At 34.1% G+C, this 21592-nt stretch overlaps 1 protein-coding gene across 7 annotated transcripts in view; it reads right to left on the reverse strand.

Annotated features, from left to right (window-relative positions):
* Positions 1 to 675: 675 nt before the first annotated feature.
* DMXL1 (Dmx like 1) overlaps positions 676 to 21592 on the reverse strand; it is a 125824-nt gene continuing 104907 nt past the window's right edge. For all 7 annotated transcript variants that reach the window (XM_002688999.7, XM_005209157.5, XM_010807136.4 and 4 more), the window contains 5 exons: positions 18285 to 18377; positions 15803 to 15894; positions 9704 to 9756; positions 6514 to 6731; positions 676 to 2791 (listed from right to left, as the gene is read on the reverse strand). In XM_002688999.7, the coding sequence (XP_002689045.1) occupies positions 2567 to 2791; positions 6514 to 6731; positions 9704 to 9756; positions 15803 to 15894; positions 18285 to 18377 (681 nt within the window). In that variant the 3' untranslated portion in view covers positions 676 to 2566. The remainder of the gene's footprint in view (positions 2792 to 6513; positions 6732 to 9703; positions 9757 to 15802; positions 15895 to 18284; positions 18378 to 21592) is intronic.

The raw sequence follows: 21592 nt of genomic DNA on the forward strand, positions 1-21592 counted from the left end.
TAAACTTTTTGTTTAGTAAAATATATCTTTCTGGGTTGTCAACACTGTTATAAAAAGATCACTGCCACTCTAATGTTGTATAAGCATTTTCTTTAAGTAAGAATATCTCTGTACTTTGTTCTGATCGTTGAGACCAGTTGGAGAAATTCTGCAATGGTTTTATAAAAAAAAATTTTTTTAAGGAGAAATGAATTGGGGCAAAACAAAGAGAGCCAGAAAGGATGATAGAATTGACTGTCCCATGGTTCTACATTAACACACACACACACCCCCACCCACAACCCTACATTTTAGAAAATGAGGCTCACAGTGTGATTAATTCTTCTACCATTACAAAGCCTCATTCTCAGAAAGCACACATTTTAAAAAATGTAATTTGTTGTATCCACTCCATTAGTGTGGATGAAATTTTACATATATGTACATCATTTTTTACTTAAGTATACATTCCAACTACCTTTATCATTTTATTCTCACCTTTTTTGCATAATGCTTACTCATTAAGTTAAAAAGACTATAGAAAAGGAACAATAGGGAATCTGGGAAAATTATGTAATTCTTCCTACATTAACCAAATACAAATACAGAAATTCTCCTATTTAAAATGTCACATATACTGAAATCAACTAAAGTGGCATAACTATTACTTAAAACAATAGCATGCTTAAAAAAAAGTCACTGCATGATTGTTTATTTAAAATATTATGACTCTGGATGTAAATACATATGGGCTTACATAATTTATTATTCATATAAACCCTTAATTAAAATGCTTAATTCTTCATCCACCATGTCTTTTTCCTAATAAGCATAATCATAAATTTTCTATCTCACTGAAAGTGTTTAAATTTAAAGCCTTTTGAATCTTGATTCATGAAGAAATTACTGAATAATAATTTAAGATTAACTATATCAAACAACAGTATCATTTCCAATGCCATCACAGATTTCTCCATGGCAAATAGTCACATATCGTATTGCACAATTTATAGGTACAGGTTATTATGTGCACATAAACTCTCTACACAATAACAGTGTCTTCATCGCAACTTGCTTAACACATTTAAAATTATGAATTTACAAAATCTTAACAATATACTTTTAAAAGTATCCTGAGGATATTACAAAATTCATTTTACCAGCCCTTCATTTCTTTGCTTCGACTCTTTAATTTCCAAGATAATAGTTGTCCATATTTTGTTACATAAAAATGTTCTATTAATGTTCCTATTAACAAAATATATTTAAGCTAAGTAGTATATAGTTGTTGCTTAAACACTTAGTCCCGTTTGCCTCCAGTCTCCTTGGTTAAAATCAAGTATTATCAAGTTTTCTATAATTCTGAATCAGAAAAGGTATAGCACAAAACAGAAAGAAATAGGGTTAGCACATTTAAGTTAAAAGCATTGTGCATTTTTAATATTTTGGTCATACTTTTATAATAAAATAATATATTTTGGCAAAAAAATAATAAAATATAAGGTTTAGTTTATTATCTATTAATGGTAGATCTGGCAGGTATTTTACATTTGTAAATACTATCTATTTAATTTGACTTTTCACATTTGTTTCTAAAAACACTGCTGTAAGTTTTTCAGAACTTTGAGACTAAAAGCACCTAAAAATAAGAAATAAAATAAAATTTAAGTAAAATGTATGGTGCCCAAAAATCCTTTGACAAATTTATAACCTAAGTGTCTCATATATGCCACCACAGAAACATTATTGACTGCTAAGTCTAATCTGACTCAATGAAATCTTAATAATCTTGGAAGTTTTCCTGAAATTTATTTGAAGATTATGAGAATTCAAAATTAAAAAAAAAAAGATGAAAAAAACCTGTTGCAAAAAAAAGTTGTTATTCTGGTGGCAGTGCTGTTATGGCACAAAAACAAATAAAAAGACTTGCAGTTTTCTCTTATACACACACACACACAGTTCACATAGGATGTGTAAGATATATTACATATATACACACACACCACACACACAACTTGGGCTCCAGAGGGAAAACTGATGAAAACTTTACATAAGGAGCCATTTGACTCATTTATCACTAAAGCCTCAATGACAGTGTTAATGGAGATATTCATTATTTTTTGACTCTTGCCCAAATATCATTATATCATTAATTAAGAGAGGAGTCTGAGATGTCAAAGTCTGAAAAAGGAAGTGAGAATGTGGTGAATTAAGTGATGACTGAGGTGCAACTGCCTTTACATAAAAGGTATTTTTACTGTGAAACAAATTCATGCAGAGATGTCTGCAGAAGAACTTTTCAACCAAACAAAACTCCCTTAACACTATGATATACTCACTATAACATACTATAAATATGTATTATTACAGCATTACTTACACATTCTACTTTAGGCAATGTAGTCTAATTCTGAATGACCTTGTTAATTTTTAAGGCATCAGTGCATCAAGGGCAAAGCTCCATAAAATAAATATGAAAACAAGAAAGCATTAGCTTATTTGTGGTATAGAGAATGATCACGGTACATTATATGTGTTGGCCACTTCAAGGAATAGGTAATAAATTATACATCTTATTGTTAAAATGTTACAGCATAAATTTCACATCATTTTTCAACACTTCATTTAATGGGCTAAACTGATCCGGTAGTATTCTCATTTTCATTGTTCCATCAGCTCCACATGAAAAAATGTGATTTGCAGGCCCCGTCTCAATTTGCATCACTCCGGTTCCAATATTTCTGAAAATGGATTGCCGAGCATGTTCATTGATAAAGGTGTGAAGAAGACTAAAGGTAGAGAGACTCCAAATCTGAAATTACATCAAGGACAAAATAAAAATTGGGGTTGATGATTACCTTAAAAATCCAAGCAAAAGATTTAGGCCTGTCTTTGTGTACAAATAAGAAATTTCTAAAACAAAAACAGAGAAAAATCTGTGTAGGCCTACAGTTACAACATTTTCATTCTTGTATAGAGTGTTGCAATATTCTTAATCTTGTTGATATTATTACATTCTTCAAAAGTTAATCCAGTAAGACAGGTAAGTATTTTAAACCCTTCATTAGAGATGAGAAAGCTTAGATACAAGAAGGTTAGGTATGCAATGCAACAGAAACTTGTAATATTGTAGGAACTACAATGAAGATTTTTCTCTCTCAGCAAAGATTCTGCTGTGTACCTATATAAGTAGGGTAATTTTTCTCCATAATGCACAGTATCCACCAGGGAATCAGAACCACTGGAAAGAGGAAAGTGCCAAACACCCAGAGGCCTTCAGATCAGGCAAAACTATATTCCAGTGGCAAGATAAATTATTATAATTTTCTGATGTTTTGACATCTCATTAAAAAAATTTTTTTTCTTTCTTTTCCTGGAGAAATTCATTAATTCACAGTACTCTAGACATGAGTGTTAAAACTGTAACTCCTGAATACAACCTGGTATATTATGAAATCTTTTAACTTGATTAAATAATCAAACCCAGAATGAAAATACATCCTAAAGAACTAATCTAACATTTAGCACAACTTATTCTAAACTGAGGAAATTTCAAATAAGAAACTAGCTTCAAACGAACGAAAAAGAATTTTGTATGAAAACTGGTATATACATTTGATTTTAAGAAACACCTTTTTGAAATTCTACAATTCTAGTTAATTTTTTTCTGGCTGAGAATTATGAAAACAGTATGGAAGTCCTAACAAAGGAAACTAGTCCAACTTATTTGTACTAAGTAGTCTCACTAGCATTCAGGTATGACCTAAATCAAATCCCTTATGATTATACAGTGGAAGTGAGAAATAGATTTAAGGGCCTAGATCTGATAGATAGAGTGCCTGATGAAATATGGAATGAGGTTTGTGACACTGTACAGGAGACAGGGATCAAGACCATCCCCGTGGAAAAGAAATGCAAAAAAGCAAAATGGCTGTCTGGGGAGGCCTTACAAATAGCTGTGAAAAGAAGAGAAGCGAAAAGCAAAGGAACAAAGGAAAGATATAAGCATCTGAATGCAGAGTTCCAAAGAATAGCAAGAAGAGATAAGAAAGCCTTCTTCAGTGGTCAATGCAAAGAAATAGAGGAAAACAACAGAATGGGAAAGACTAGAGATCTCTTCAAGAAAATAAGAGATACCAAAGGAACATTTCATGCAAAGATGGGCTCGATAAAGGATAGAAATGGTATGGACCTAACAGAAGCAGAAGATATTAAGAAGAGATGACAAGAATACCCAGAAGAACTGTACAAAAAAGATCTTCACGACCCAGATAATCACGATGGTGTGATCACTGACCTAGAGCCAGACATCCTGGAATGCGAAGTCAGGTGGGCCTTAGAAAGCATCACTACAAACAAAGCTAGTGGAGGTGATGGAATTCCAGGTGAGCTATTCCAAATCCTGAAAGATGATGCTGTGAAAGTGCTGCACTCAATATGCCAGCAAATTTGGAAAACTCAGCAGTGGCCACAGGACTGGAAAAGGTCAGTTTTCATCCTAATCCCAAAGAAAGCCAATGCCAGAGAATGCTCAAACTACTGCACAATTGCACTCATCTCACACGCTAGTAAAGTAATGCTTAAAATTCTCCAAGCCAGGCTTCAGCAATACGTGAACCATGAACTTCCTGATATTCAAGCTGGTTTTAGAAAAGGCAGAGGAACCAGAGATCAAATTGCCAACATCCGCTGGATCATCGAAAAAGCAAGCGAGTTCCAGAAAAACATCTATTTCTGCTTTATTGACTATGCCAAAGCCTTTGACTGTGTGGATCACAATAAACTGGAAAATTCTGAAAGAGATGGGAATACCAGACCACCTGATCTGCCTCTTGAGAAATTTGTATGCAGGTCAGGAAGCAACAGTTAGAACTGGACATGGAACAACAGACTGGTTCCAAATAGGAAAAGGAGTACGTCAAGGCTGTATATTGTCACCCTGTTTATTTAACTTCTATGCAGAGTACATCATGAGAAACGCTGGGCTGGAAGAAGCACAAGCTGGAATCAAGATTGCCGGGAGAAATATCAATCACCTCAGATATGCAGATGACACCACCCTTATGGCAGAAAGTGAAGAGGAACTCAAAAGCCTCTTGATGAAGGTGAAAGTGGAGAGTGAAACAGTTGGCTTAAAGCTCAACATTCAGAAAACGAAGATCATGGCATCCGGTCCCATCACTTCATGGGAAATAGATGGGGAAACAGTGGAAACAGTGTCAGACTTTATTTTGGAGGGCTCCAAAATCACTGCAGATGGTGATTGCAGCCATGAAATTAAAAGACACTTACTCCTTGGAAGGAAAGTTATGACTAACCTAGATAGCATATTCAAAAGCAGAGACATTACTTTGCCAACAAAGGTTCGTCTAGTCCAGGCTATGGCTTTTCCTGTGGTCATGTATGGATATGAGAGTTGGACTGTGAAGAAGGCTGAGTGCTGAAGAATTGATGCCTTTGAACTGTGGTGTGGGAGAAGACTCTTGAGAGTCCCTTGGACTGCAAGGAGATCCAACCAGTCCATTCTGAAGGAGATCAGCCGTGGGATTTCTTTGGAGGGAATGATGCTAAAGCTGAAGCTCCAGTACTTTGGCCACCTCATGCGAAGAGTTGACTCATTGGAAAAGACTCTGATGCTGGGAGGGATTGGGGGCAAGAGGAGAAGGGGACGACAGAGGATGAGATGGCTGGATGGCATCACTGACTCGATGGACTTGAGTCTGAGTGAACTCTGGGAGTTGGTGATGGATAGGGAGGCCTGGTGTGCTGCAATTCATGGGGTCGCAAAGAGTTGGACACGACTGAGCGACTGATCTGATCTGAGAATAATCTGTTGACTAGTCTTACCCCTACAGATCCTTCAAAGTGGAGACAGGGAACCCTTCATTAAAACCACTATATCCATGTTATAAAAGTGCACACTAATGAGCGTTGGACTTACCAACTGGGTATTATGGGGGGCAATCTAGCAACAGTATTTCTGGAGTGGGATTCATTTTTAACAAGGTGCTTAACATTTTTAACAAGCTGCTTAACATTCAAACTTCTAAGTTTGAAACAGTGGAGTTTCAGAAAGATTGTTATAAGCACAGCTTATCCAGGTACATCAGAATTCTTGAATCAGGCACTAAGTGGTTGGATGTTGATACTATGTATGACAAAATAGGGAGAAATCTGGGATAAGGGAAAATGTCAGTATATTTCACAGCACCTGAAACTGAATTCAGTAACTCTGAACATGGAGTCAAGACTAATGTCTAAAATATGGTCATGGCCATATCCACAGAAAATCCAGTTCATTTGCATGCATTAGTTAAGCACATTTGAAAATAACAGGAAAATGGGCAATTTTCAAGTTAAATATTATTTTATTTTATCCATTAAGAGATTTATTAAATAGCAGTTAATCCTGGACTACAAAGGAGTCAATATTTCCATAATTTAAAGAAACAGGTGTCTTCAATATGATCAAAGATCCAAGGTTTCCAAAAATTTCCTTTCACATTGGAGATATTGTGGCATTACTATAATTACCTTTATGTTGCCTTCAGCAGATCCAGTAACAAAGTACTCTTCAGTAGGATCAATAGCGATGGCTTTAACAGGAGAATCATGGCTCTGGAAAAGTTGCCTCTGCTGTCGTTGCCGAAGGTCAAATACACATGTATAACCTTTTCTGCCACCTGATATTAGTAGCTGATGTTTTGGAGCATATGCCAAAACAGTGGCTCCACTATCATGACATGCAAAAGCTGAAAATTAAATAAAAATAAAAACTATATAACAGCATAAGAAACATATTCCTGGCTTTTGGCCAAGGTGGAATGCTAGACTCCATTTACTCTCCTGCCTAAAACAATGAAAATATCAAGTGATACATAAGAAACAATGGTATGAGACATTAGAAACTAAGCACTGAAGAATAATGATCTCTGAGAAATGAGAAACAAACCAGGTGAGCCACACAACTGACCCAGCTTACTGCTTAGGATTTTCTGGCCATAGCATAAGAAAGGGGAATCCAGGTTGATTTGTGTTCCTGTTTTTACCAGCCAGAGTGGGAAAAAAATCTTTTAATTCAGAAGGCGTTGTACAGAATACTGAGAAGGGTACTGACTCAATGGGGTGTGTGTGTGCACATGTGTGTGCAAAATTTGCCCTGTACCAAATGTGGCTTTGATTCTGTTTAACAGAATTCCCATCTCCACCCTCAACAAATCTGTTTCCAAGTAACTCAGTCCTGGAGAAAACCTCAAAAATATTTAAACAATACAAAAATAATCAGTACTTAAAATTTATAAAATTTATAATATATCTAATAAAAAATGACCAGGCTTGCAAAGAAATACACATAAAGACAAGAAAATCCATTAACTGAAACTAACCCAGAAATGATAAAGATGACAGAAATACTAAATAAGGAAACTAAAAACCAATATAAGTGTATTCCCCAAATCCTGGATTTTGTCTGGATTTAAATGTATACCTTAGGCGAATTATTTAACCTAAGTGTCAGTTTCATCATTTGTAAAAGAGACAATAATACCATCTGCCTAACAATTATGTATGAGGATGAAACTAATTAATATAGTCAAAGCATATACATTACCTGGCAAATACTAAGTACTCAACAAAATGTTATTAGTATTGTAAGAATCTAGATAAAACTCATCATATGAGGTTTTTTTTTTTTTTTAAACTTTTCCAGCACTTTGAGATATAAACTTGTATAGAGTAAAATGTACAAATTCTAAGTGTACACCCTTGATGAGTTTTGACAAATGGATACCTTTGTGTAAGCATTATTCAGATCAAAATAAAGAATGTGTTCATCATTCCAAAAAGCACCCTCAGGCCTTTCCTTTTCCCTCAAAAGCAATCATAATTCTGATTTCTATCCAATCAGTTTCACCAGTTCTTGAACTTCATATAAATGGAATTTTATAGTACATACTCTTTTGTCCCTGCTTCTTTTCCTTTCAACATGCATTTTAGGTGTTAACCTATGTTGTTGCATCTATCAGTGGGGCATGCATTTTAGTTCTGAATAGTATTACCTAAATATACCATGTTATCCTGTTGGACATTTGTGTTATTTCCAGTTTTTGGCTATTATAAACAAAGCTGCTAATAACATTCCTATACCAGTTTAATTGTGGACATGTGTTTTCAATTTTTGTGTAAAAATATATACTGCTAGGTCATGTTAGGTGCATGTGTAATTTTATTAAGAAATTGCTCAACAGTTTTCCAAAGAAGTACTATTTCATTCTTCTATCAGCAAATCATGAAGGTTCCAGTTTTTCCATATCCTCACCAACACTTGGTATTCTAGAATCTTTAATTTTGGCCATTTCAGTGTATAGAATAGTATGATAAATTATGGTGAATTTAGTTTGCCTTTCCCTCATGACTACAGATATTGAGCATCTTTTATATGGTTATTTGCTCTTCAGATATTGAGCAAAAGGATAACTTTAAAAGTCTGGAATATATCATTTCTTTACTGGATTGTGTTTTTGTTGTATCTAAATCTCATCATCAAACCCAAGGTCACCTAGATTTTCTCCTATATTTCCTTCTAGAAGTTATACAGTTTCGTTTTTACATGTAGGTCTATGATTCATTTTGAGCAAATTTTTGTGAAAGAGGTAAGATTTGTACCTATGTTCATTATTCCACATAAAAGCACCCAAATGTTACAGCACTTTTTGTTGAAAAGACTATGTGCTTCCATTAAATTACCTTTATGCCATTATTAACGATGAGTCTACTAACTACGTGCAGGTCTATTTCTATGCTCCCTAATGTGTCTATTCTTAAGCCAATACCACAGTGGCTTGATTATTGTAGCTTTACAGTGATTCCTGAAATCAGACAATATGAATACTCTAAGTTTACAAGTATTCTAGATCTGTGGCCCCTCTACATAAACTTTTGTACGTGTCAACAAACTGGTTCTAAACAGATTGCTGGGGGTTTAATTAGAATTGCACTGAATCTATAAAGTTGGGAGGAAGTAACATCTTAACAAAATCAAGTTTTACAATTTGTGAACACAGACTATCTCTCCATTTATTTAGGTCTTTTATCTTCTTTACCTTTTTTTGTAGCTTTTCCCAACAGATGCTATACACAGATTTATGCTTCAGAATTACATTATTTTGGGTGCTATTTTAAATGGTGATTTTTTTTTTTTTTTAATTTCAACTTCCAAATGTTCATTGTTGGTGTAAAGGAAAGCAACTGATTTTAGTATACTGATCTGGAATCCTGTGACTTTGCTATACCTGTACAATAGTTCCAGAAGTTTTTTTTTCCCCTATACTCTTTGGATTCTTCTACACCATCATATAATATGTGAATAAACACAGTTTTATTTTGTCCCTTCCAATATGTGTATCTTTAATTTCCTTTTCTTGTCTTATTGCTTTAGTTGTAACTTCAAGTATGAAGTTGAGTAACAGTGGTGTGAGAGGATATAATACAACTGATATTCACAATGATGATCTATGGTTAATAGGTTCAAAGTAAAAACAATTTTTATATTATCTATGTTTCACTGTCCTTCATTAAAGTGCAGTGAAGAGTTAATTACACATATTAAACTTATCTGCTTTCATACTTTGTTACCATGAGCAAAATAAATTTCACAAACTACTAAATGTGTCATTTTTAAAAATCCATTTAAAAATCACTTTTATAAAATACTTTCAAAACTTACCATGGACTAAACTATTGGCAGGTGCTACAAGAGTATCCCACAAACATATGTTTCTGAAAAAAAGAAAGATTACTTCTTAAGTGACATAAAAAGTTGAAAACAGAATAAAAATGTTTCACATTATATAACGATAAAGGGATCAATACAAAAGGAATATTATACATGTTAACATATACACACCCAGTACAGAAGCACCTATATAGAGTAAACAATAATAAAGAATACACAGGGAAGAAATTGATAATAATACAGTAACAGTATGGGACTTTAACACCCCACTGACATCAATGAACAAATAATCCAGAGAGAAAGTCAGTAAGGCAACAGTGGTATTAAATGACAATAAATCAGTTGAACTTAAATGGTATGTATAGAATATTATATCTCCAAACAGCAGAATGCACATTCTTTTCAGGCACACATGGAATGTTCTCTAGAATACGTCACATACTAGGTCACAAAACAAGTGCCAACAAATTTAAGAGAATACAAATTGTATCAAGCATTTTTCCCCCAATCACAAAGGTACGAAGCTACAAATAAACTCCAGACAGAAAAACAGGAAAAACAAACAAACATGCAGACCAAACAACATGCTACTAAAAATGCAATGGGTCAATAACAAAATCAAAGTGTAAGTCAGAAAAGACCTTGAGACAAACAAGATGGAAACACAATTTTCCAAAATCTATGGAATGCAGAAAGCAATTCTAAGAGGGAAGTTCACAGCAATACAGGCATTCTCAAATAAACAACCCAACCTAGCATCTACTTTTTCTTTTAGAGAAAGAAGAACAAACAAACCCCAAAGTCAATAGAAGAAGGAACTTTAACCAAGATTAGGGAGGAAATAAAACAGAGACTAAAAAAAAAATCCAATAGAAACAATCAATGAAAACAAGGGCTGATTTTCTGAAAAGAAAACAAAATCAACAAACTTATTCAGGTTCATCAAGAAGATGACAGAGGACCCAAATAAACAATACAAGAAATGAAAGAGGAGAAATAACAACTGATACCACAGAGATACAAAGAATCATAATACTATGAATAGTTATATGCCCAGAGACTGGACAATCTACAAGAAATGGACCAGTTTCTAGAAAAATATAGCCTGCAAAGAATGAATCAAGAAGAAACAGAAAATGTAAACAGACTGATCACTAGAAGTGAAACTCAATCTGGAAGGGGAAACAAAACAAAAACAACTTCCAGGTAACTGAGTGTCCAGGACCAGACGTGGGAATTCTACTAAATATATTAAGAACTAATACTTATCCTTCTTAAACTATTTCAAAAAACTGAAGAGGAGGGAACACTCCCAAATTGATTCTACAAGGCCATCATTACCTTGATTATCTTGATACCAAAACCAAAGACACTATAAAAAAAGAAAATTACAGGCCAATATCTTTGATAACTACAGATATAAAAATCCTCAACAAAATATATTAACAAACCAAATTCAACAATACATAAAAAGGATCATACATCATGATCAAGCTGAATTAATTCTAAGGTCACAAGAATGGTTAGACATTTGCAAATCAAAAAATATAATACATCACATAAACAAAAAGATAAATATCAGATGATTATCTCAAAAGACACATAAATTCTCTACTGAGTTGTCCATTCATGATAAAACTGTGTATAAAGAGGAAACAGTTCTTAACATAATTAAAGGCCACTTAAGACAAATCCACAACCAACATCATACTCAACAGTGAAAAGCTGGAAGCCTGCCACTAAATTCAGAAACATGACAAGGATGTTCACTCTCTCCACTTTTATTTAACATGTTACTGGAAATCCTAGCTATAGCAAACAAGAAAAAGAAATAAAAGGTATCCAAACTGGAAAGGAAAAGGGAAAACTGTCACTATTTGCAGATGACATGATATAGAAAACCCTAAAATCTTCATTCCCCCCCCCAAATTTAGAACTAATAAATAAATTCAGCAAGGTTGCAGGATATAAGATTACATATAAAAAATATGCTACACTTTCATATACTACTAATGAAATATCAGAAAAAGAAGGTAAAACACAACCCTACTTAAGATCACATCAATAAGAATAAATATTTAGGAATAAACATAACCAAGGAGGTGAAAGACCTATACTCTGAAAACTATACACCACTGATGAAGGAAACTGAAGATGATACAAAGAAATGGTAAGATAGCCTGTGCTCTTGAACTGGAAGAATCAATATTGTTAAAACGACCACACTACTCAAAGCAATCTACAGATTTAATGCAATCCCCATCAAAATACTCATGACATTTCCCACAGAACTAGAACAAAATAACTACAAAAGACCCTGAGTTGTCAAAGTAATCTTTAGATATTAGACTAGAGCTGGAGGAATCATACACCCTGACTTCAGACTACATTACAAAGCTACAGTCATCAAAACAGTGTGATACTGAGTCCCAACTCACTGTGGCAAGCCACTGTTGACCTACACCTCACAGGAGACCCTCCAACACTAGCAGGATCCCTACCTTTGGTCCACAAGCATGTATAATTAAATTCACATAATTTAAATCCCTCTACTGAAAGAGGCGTCCAGATATAGAAGACTTATCCAGTAGTCAAAGACCTCAGGGAATATGGAGAGTGGCTTGGAAATCACTTGCTCTGTAGGAAAGCCAGCTGCTATGTCATAAGGTCACTGAAGCAGCCCTTTAGAGAGACTCAAGTGGCAAGAAACTGAGGTCTCCTGACAAGAGTCAGGGAAAAAAAGTTCTTGCCAATAGCCCTGTGAAGAAGCCATCTTGGAAGAAGATTTGCCAATTCCAGTCAAGCTTTCAGATCATTACAGCCCCACTGACATCTTCACTGCAGCTTTAAGGAAAAGCCACTCAGCTAAGCCATTCCCAAATTCCTGTTCCATAGAGACTGTGAAACAATAAAATTGTGTTTGCAAATATCTGTTCCCATTATGTGGCTTGTCTTTTCATTCATGTAAGATGTGTTTTCTTGTTTAATAAACTGAAGTTCTTAATGTAAAAAACAAAAACAAAAAATAAACCAGTGTGGTACTGACACAAAAACTGACACATAGGTCAGTGGAACAGAATAGAGACCCCAGAAATAAACCCAAGACTTATGGTCAATCAGTTTATGACAGAGAAGTCAAGAATATACAGTGGAGGAAAGACAGTCTTTTCAACAAGTGGTGGTGGAAAAACTGGACATCAACATGTAAAATAATGAAAGTAGAATATTCCTCTTTACCATATACAAAAACAAACTCAAGATCGTTTAAAGTTCTAAATGGAAGAACGGAAAATCATAAAACTTCTAGAAGAGAACACTGGCAGCACACTCTTTTACATAAAGCATAGCTATATTTTCTTGGATCAGTCTGCTTAAGCAAAAAAGAAATAAAAATAAACCAACTGGACTTAATTAAACATAAAGCTTTTGCAGAGCAAAGAAAATCATCAACAAAATGAAAAGATAATCTACTGAATGGGAGAAAAAGCAAACAATGTGACTGACAAGGAGTTAACACCTAAAACAGACACACAGTTCATATAGCTCAATTTAAAAAAAAATCTAATTTAAAAAAAAAAGGGCAGAACAGGCTTCCCTGGTGGCTAAGTGTCTAAGATTCTGCGCTCCCAATGCAGGGGGCACAAGTTCAATCTCTGGTTGAGAATTCAGATACTGCATGCAGCACAGTACAGCCAAAAAACAAACAAAACCAAAACACAAAGCCACCAAAACAAACAAAAAAACCCCAAACATCAATCACAGCTGGGTATCTTAACTGGTTTCTGATTCAACCTGTTAAAAAAAAAAATGGACAGAGTAACTCAACAGACAATTTCCCAAAGAAGACATATAGATGCCTAAGAGGCATATGAAAAGATGCTCAATATCACTAATTATTAGAGAAATACAGATCAAAACAACAATGAGCAATTACCCCACACCTGTTAGAGTGGTTATTAAAAAGTCTCCAATAAAAAAATGTTAGAGAGGGGCTTCCTTGGTGGTCTAGTGGTTAGGAATCTGCCCGCCAATGCAGAGGACTTAGGTTTGATTCCTGGTCCAGAAGGACCCCACATGCTCTGGGGCAACTAAGCCTGTGTGCCACAACTACTTCCCCACACACCTAGAGACATTTCTGCAACAAAAGAAGCCACAGCAAAGAGAAGCTCATGCACTGCACCTAGAGAGCAGACCTTGCCCACTGCAACTAGAGAAAGCTGTGCACAGCAACAAAGACCCAGCACAGTCCAAAAGTACTTAAGTCTAAAAAAAAGGTTGGAGGATGAGGAGGAAAGGGAACCCTTGTACTCTGTTGGTGAAAATGTAAATTGGTACATCCACTATGGAAAACAGTATGGAGGTTCCTCAAAAAATTAAAAATAGAACTACCATATGATCCACCAATTTCACTCATGGATATATATCTGGAAAAAATGAAAACACTCTTTTGAAAAGATATATGCACCCCAACTTTCACAGCAGCACTTTATAATAGCCAAGACACGGAAGCAACCCAAGTGCCCATCAAAAGAACACTGGATTAAGAAGATGTGAGACACACACATACAATATTACTCAGCCATAAAAAAGAATGGAATACTGCCATTTGCAGCAATGTGGATGGACCTGGAGACTATAATGCTCAGTGAAGTTTAAGTTAGACAGAAAAAGACAAATACTATACGATATCACAACGTGCAATCTAAAAAATCATACAAATGACTCTGTATACAAAACAGAAACAGACTCACAGATAAAGAAAACAAACTTGTTACCAAAGAGGAGACAATGGGGGAGTGACAAACTAGGAATATGGAATTAATAGATACAAACTTAAAAAAAAAAAAGATACAAACTACCATATATATTATAAAATAGATAAGAAACAAGGATATACTGTATATAGCATAGGGAATTATAACAATTATCTTGTAAAAACGTATACAGTATAATCTGCAAAAATACTGAATAATGATGCCATATGCCTCTAACTAACATAATATTGTAAATCAAGTATACTTCAATTTAAAAAACAGTATGTCTCATTCTAGCTCATCTGAATCTCACTCACACAGAAAGTTCATAAATTTATAAGGCACCAAATACAAGTAAGCAATATACTTATGTATGATTAATTTTTAGACAAAAATTTATAAAACTAATAGCTTCCAAAATGAAAAACTTCAGATTAACATCTAATTATAAGGAATACTATATGAAATCTGAATATAGAAACTATTGTTTGTATTCACTGATTTTCTAATCTAAACAGTTCGACTGAAATAAAGAACAGGACACAAGGAATCTTGAGCAAAAAGAAAACTTATTCCTACTATGAAAGGGACAGCTTCTACTCTATTCTATGAGTTACAAAGGAGGCATAAATATATATAAGAATTTCTATGAAAGATGGGTTGAAAACTCCATATTCCTAAAATTCCCACTTTGAGTGCAAAGAGAGGCCTCAGGACAAATATAAAAAGCTCAGCAACTTCAGAAGGCCTTAATCTCAAACTCAGCTGTATGAGGGAAGTTAAAAGTGTGCATGGACATGGAGAAACGAGAAGATTTTTTTTTTTTTTTCCCACATTTAAGTTTTTCGGGGCAATGGGGACAGGGTGCCACTTACTAGTTATTACACAACTAACATATCTTTTGGAATTTCTTGTGTTCTGATTATGAAACTGATAATATCAGTCTCATAGAGTATGGCAAGGGTTAACTAAACAGCGTGACCAATAAAGAATACTTTTTTTTTTTTTTTTTGCCTCAAGCTTTCTTAACACATAGAAAATCATATGGAGAAAAACTCTTGGCAAAATCAAATTCTTTTCTCCTACACTGAAGTGTTAACATTATTAATAAAATATCAAAAATCCAGAAGGAACGGATTTTGTTTTTAATATCACCAGAATTTCCTTGGCTTTACAATTAAAACACTAAAAGTGCTCTAAGAAACAAGTCTCTGTAATAAAAATATTTAAAGGTGTAAGTGTGAAAACATTATTGAGATATAAGGACATCAAGCAATTTAAAAATAAAGCTTAGCTACATACACCACAAATTTCAATTTCAGTTATAAACTCTTACCTATTGTCAGTTGAAAGACCAGCTGTAGCTATTAGAGAGGAAGAACTAACGAAGACAAAATCATTGGCTGTTTTGTTATGACACTGCCAAGTCTGGAATGGTTATAAACAAGAAACGTTATTGTTATCACAAACAACTTTATAAGCAGGTAGATGCATTAATCAAAAAGTAATCATGTAATCTGTGGCTCACTTAATCCTTGTGTTCTTTCCCCTACAAACTTCAGGAACATTGTAAGAGTTATACAGAGAACTCTCATATACCCCTCACCCCAGTTCACCAAGGCTCCCCATTTTGGCACATTTGTAAATCTGCCACTTCTCTCTCTTCACCCCCCGCCTCCTCTCTCTCACACACACACACACATGCATACATACACTTTTCCTGAGCTACTTAAATAAGATGCATACATTATGAGCCTTTACGAGGCCCTCTGCTTTTGTTCAACCAAAACTTCAAGGGGAAACAAAAAGAGGTTAAGTTCAAATATTTTTCTTAGAAAACTTGTGAAAATATTTGTCTTAGAAGACAAAACATAGAATTTCAGATGATCTCAGACTGAATTATTTATTTTCAGAAATACACTTTTAAATATTTTTTTAAATATGTTAAATAAAAACAATACTAATAGTCAACAAATTAGAAAATTGACAATGTTTCTCAATATTCCATCAAATAATAACAAACTATTATGAGAGATTTAGTCAATTATAAAGGTTTCCAAGTTATTTCTGTTCAGACATTTAATAAAAAATGACTTTTTAAAACATGTCAAAATCATCTCATGAAAAAATTTTCCTTTCAGTCACTCCCCATTGTCCCCAACCAGCAACTGCAGCTGGGCTAGATGATAAGTCTTTAAAACAAAATCTACTTTAATCTCCAAAAGCAAATACTGTTCATTTTTAAACTAATTTGTCTTTTTGGAAGTTAAAAAAATAAAAAGGTAGTCCCCTTAGGAACATAAACTTGTACAGTTCACCCTTGAACAACATGGTATGAATTATACGGTTTAAACTACATGGGTCCACTTATACACAGATTTTTTTGTTTGTTTTTTTCAATAAATGCATTCTAGAGTACTACATGATCCAAGGTTGATTGAATCTGTAGATGCAGGACCATGGATATGGAGGGCTGCCTGAAAAGTTATATTCAGATTTTCAACTTTAGCGGGGAGGGTGTCCAGTGCCCCTAATCCCTGTGTTGTTCAAAGGCCACCTGTACATTTAATCTGCTGGCTGAATGAAAATATGAGGAAAAAATAAATAGTTTCAAAGTACCCTCACCAACACTCCCTTGCTTGCTTTCACTTAGATCAGTACTTTCTCCTAGCACTTAACCTAAGATGAACTACCAGAATCAACCCACATTCTTAATTTTTTTCTTGATAGATATCGCTTAGTCCTACAAAGGGCTTCACTGAAGAATCTATCAAATATAAATTCACAGTTCTATGAAGTTGTGGAAGGTTCATTAAGTTTTTGTGGTCCTGAATAGAGATGTTATCAATTTTTTTTAAGAGATGGGCAAGAAAATAGCACCAGCTATAGGATATCTTTTCTGCTTTGTTCCTAAGATATAAATTTACTGCAGAAAAAGAACCAGATGCACTAGTCTGTTTATCATCCTTTTTAGGTATCATATCCAACTGCAGTTTCGTGAGGCTAGAAAGGCACTTGAGTAACCTACGGCTGCATGGGTCTCCAGAGCTACCATGTTGGTCTATACAGGCTTCTTTTCTTTTTTAAAAATTTATCCCTTGACTAATTATTACATTTTAAATCAATTTTACTACTTTGGTCTTTATCAAGTGACTGATTCACTACTCTTATTATTTATTTATATTTTCTGGTGAGTTTTTTTTTACTTTTCTATTTTTTTTTTTCTTTCAGTTTTGAGAAATGATTAACATGCAGCACTGTATAAGTTTAAGGAGTACAGCATAATGTTCTGTCTTACATACATCATGAAATGATTACCACATAATCACCTCATCTATGTGAGGTGGTGATACTGTTTAGCAATATCACCACCTCACATAGATATAAAAGAAAAATAAAAAATATTTTTCCTTTGATGAGAACTCAGAATTTACTCACTTAGCAACTTTCATATATAACAATATTGACTATGTTAATCATGTTGTACACTACATCCCTAGTACTGGCTTATAACTCCAAGTTTGTACCTTTTGAACTGCCTCCATCCAATTTCCCCTGCCTCTAGTAACCATATATCTGATTTCCCCTTGCCATCACCATCAGGCACTTTATAGGTTTATTTTCCAAGTTATTGGAGACTAAGGATTTTTATACCTCACAGAGTAATTTTAACATAATACAGACAGAAACTTACAGTAGTATGACTGAATACATAGGACTAGATAGATTTTACATTTGGCTCTGATACTTAAGTATATATTCTTGATTTCTTTAAAATAAAAATTAAAAAATTTTAAAGGTAGGAAATCTTGGCTTACCAGGTATGGCTTAGGCATACTTCCAGTAACTGGACAACATTTCCAGTTTGTTTGATACAAACTTAAATATCCATCAGCGTCAACTATTCCAAACTTAAGAGAAAAAAAATTGAGCGTTTAGTACAAATAAAAGGCATATATTTACCTTTACCCTCACTGTGAATCTCATATTGTAAACCTTAAACATCTGAGTCATAAATTGTTTGACTTCTCATTTCACCTATGCATGGATCTAGTCCAGATAAACATTTAGCTACTGCTTTAAAAACTTCTAGGACAGAGAAAAGTAAACTAACATCAGACCCCCAATTTATTATACTAACCAATAGCCTAGTCTGTATATTCTCTGTAGGTACTCCAAAAATGGGATACTGGATTTATACATTAAGACATGTGAAAAAATTTTAGTATATACAAGATAAAAAACGGTTCATTTTGAAAAAGATTCCAGAAATATAAAATAAGGAAAACGTGGTAAATAATAGTATAAAGTAAAATGAAACAAAATTTATTATACTAAAAGAATTCTTGATGGAAACTCAGAGCATTTTGATTGGAAAGATGATAAAATAATCCAGTAAGGGAGTACAAGATATAGATCTTAAATGTTTAATTTTGACTCCAGGCTTCTCCCATCTACAGATATAACAATCATTAATAATCTAATGTGTTTTCATTCAGATTTATTCTGAGAATATTCAAACACTCGTACATATAAGATTTTTAAAATGAAATTAAGATAATAATATACAGTTTTACAATTATACTTTTTAATTATTACAGCCATTTTTCCACATTGGTACATATAAATTTACCTCTTTCTTGTGCTGTGTAGTATTACACTGTATAGTCGTATTGTAATTTTTTTAAAAAGCTTTTCTCTATAGAATTTCCACTTTTTCCTATATTAAAAATGCTGCTTTGAACATTCTTGCATATATACCTCTGAGTATTTATATAGGACAGATATCCAATAAGAAAAAAAATTTGTCAAAGGGCATCATTTAAAATTGGTAGGTGAAGCCAAAATTAAATCCTAAGTGGCAAATCAATTTACACACCCATTTTTCCTTACACATTAGTCAACACTGCATCCTACAAAATTTTACTATCTGTCAATTAACAGAAAAGCCTCATTTTAATGTTCATTTTTTCAGTTATTAGTAAGGGTTATTGATCATGAATAGGGTTCTGTCTGTTTTTTGGTCAACTGTTCACATTCTTTGTTGTCTTCATTGTCTTTTTACAAAATTGACTGACAGGGCTAACAGTAGGAATATTAACCCATTGTTTACTGTGTTTTTTTACAGCTATTTTTCCAGGGCTTATCCTTTCTGTGGTTTATTCTATGTTTTATGGAGTAAGTTTAGGTACGTTTTTCAGAAAGGGTATATGGAATGTGCTAATTCTCTGCATACTTAAAAATGTGTCTGTTTTGCCATTAAATTTGCATGAGTTAGGACAGACATTGGCCCCATTCCTTATCCATCAGAATTCTGTGAATACTGTTCTATTGTCTATTTGTAACCTCTATTTTTAAGGAGGCAAATGTCATTATTTTAAGATAGGAAGGTGGAGAGGTTGTAGGTAAACATTTTTACCCCTACTCCTTCCAGAAGCTCTCTTTATCCTTCGATTAAAAAACAAAAAACAAAAGTCAAATAATCAGGCTGTGCTGAGGCATGTGTTGCTTCTCATTACTTCTGGTCTAGTATTTGGTAGGCCCTTCTTTTTCTAAAAATCCATTTTTTGCTATGGGGAAATTTTTATTACTCCTTTTAATACAATGTTTCCTCTTTAAATCACTTTTCTTTTTCTTCTTCTGCTATATCTTTTAAAGGTCTTCTATGCATTTTCCTGGATCTTTGTCTCAATTTATTTCTTGGGTTTTTTCATGATAGGATAAATTCCTGATTTATACTTCCCAGTCACAAATTTTATTTTCAAGTACTTCCATTCTGCTATTCAGTCCTTGTAATCAGTAGTTCCTCTACTCTCCTAATTTTGGGGAATTGCATGTTTTTAATTTCTAAAACTTCTTTACTGTTCTACTGCCTTTGGTTCATAGAATCCTGTTCTTGTTTTACAGTGTAAGATCTTCCTGAATCTGAGGAATCATTCCTCACAGGTCATTTTTTCCCTGCTAAATGCTCCCTTTTATCTCCTAGTTTTTCTGCAATGTCCAATGACTCCTGACAAAATGTGAAGTAGCATGAGTTATCTGTTCCATTTATTCCAGCAGCCTTCCCTAAGGGAGATAGCATGCTAGGGTGTTGTGCTTTTGGGTACCATCATGGCAAAGGTGAATTAACAGTAAGCTAATTGCCTGTTAAAGATACCTGGGCAGATAATAAAGAAGAGTTTGTTGTGCCTTAAAACGGCCTATATAGGAGCATATTGTTGTGTTAGTCACTCAGTTGTGTCCCACTCTTTACAACCCCATGGACGGTAGCCCACCAGGCTCTTCTTTCCATGAAATTCTCTTGGCAAGAATACTGGAGTGGGTAGCCATTCCCTTCTCCAAGGGATCTTCCCCACCCAGGGATCAAATCTGGGTCAGTCAGAATGTTAAATCTATAAAATAACTCTGAGTGTAGAAGGACTTAAATGCCATACTTAAGGGTATGGACTTTTAGATACAATGAGGAGACTGTGGGTTCTTGAAAAGGACAACATGATTTCATCTATAGTGTATATATATAATGATATTTTTTTTTTCCTTTTTTATCTTTTTTGGCCATGTTGCCAGGCTTGTGGGATCTTAGTTCTCTGACCAGGGATCGAACTTGGGCCCTAGCAGTGAAAGCACAGAGTCCTAACCACTGGACAGCTAGGGAACTCCCTATGCTATTTGTTACATAACTTTGTTGGCAACATGAAGGATACATTAGAGAGATTAGTTAGGAACAATATAACACTGACACAATGGAAAAACATGAGTATACAAATGATATTCTTATATGCTCATGTTTCTAGATTAAAAGGTTTCTCGATTAAATTCTTTTAATTTCCCATTAAGGAGCAAAGAATGTTGCTAATTACTCTTAAGAAATTATACGCTCTCAATTCTGTTTCATAAATACATGAAAAAATTGTTGACTTTAGTGAAATGCTAAAAGCCAACTAATAAATGATGTAAGCAAAAAGGTTGCAGCACACCATGATACAAGTAACATGTGAGGATGGTGGAAGGTTTGGAGGCTGACAGAAAATGAAAAGCAAGATGTACTATCAGCAAGGGCCCATGTGAATGTTTTTAGTGTAGCATGGTCATAAAGACAAAAAGAAGGCTGATTTCCCCTTTAGTA

Source organism: Bos taurus, chromosome 7, assembly GCF_002263795.3.
Source record: "Bos taurus isolate L1 Dominette 01449 registration number 42190680 breed Hereford chromosome 7, ARS-UCD2.0, whole genome shotgun sequence".
NCBI lineage: Eukaryota > Metazoa > Chordata > Mammalia > Artiodactyla > Bovidae > Bos > Bos taurus.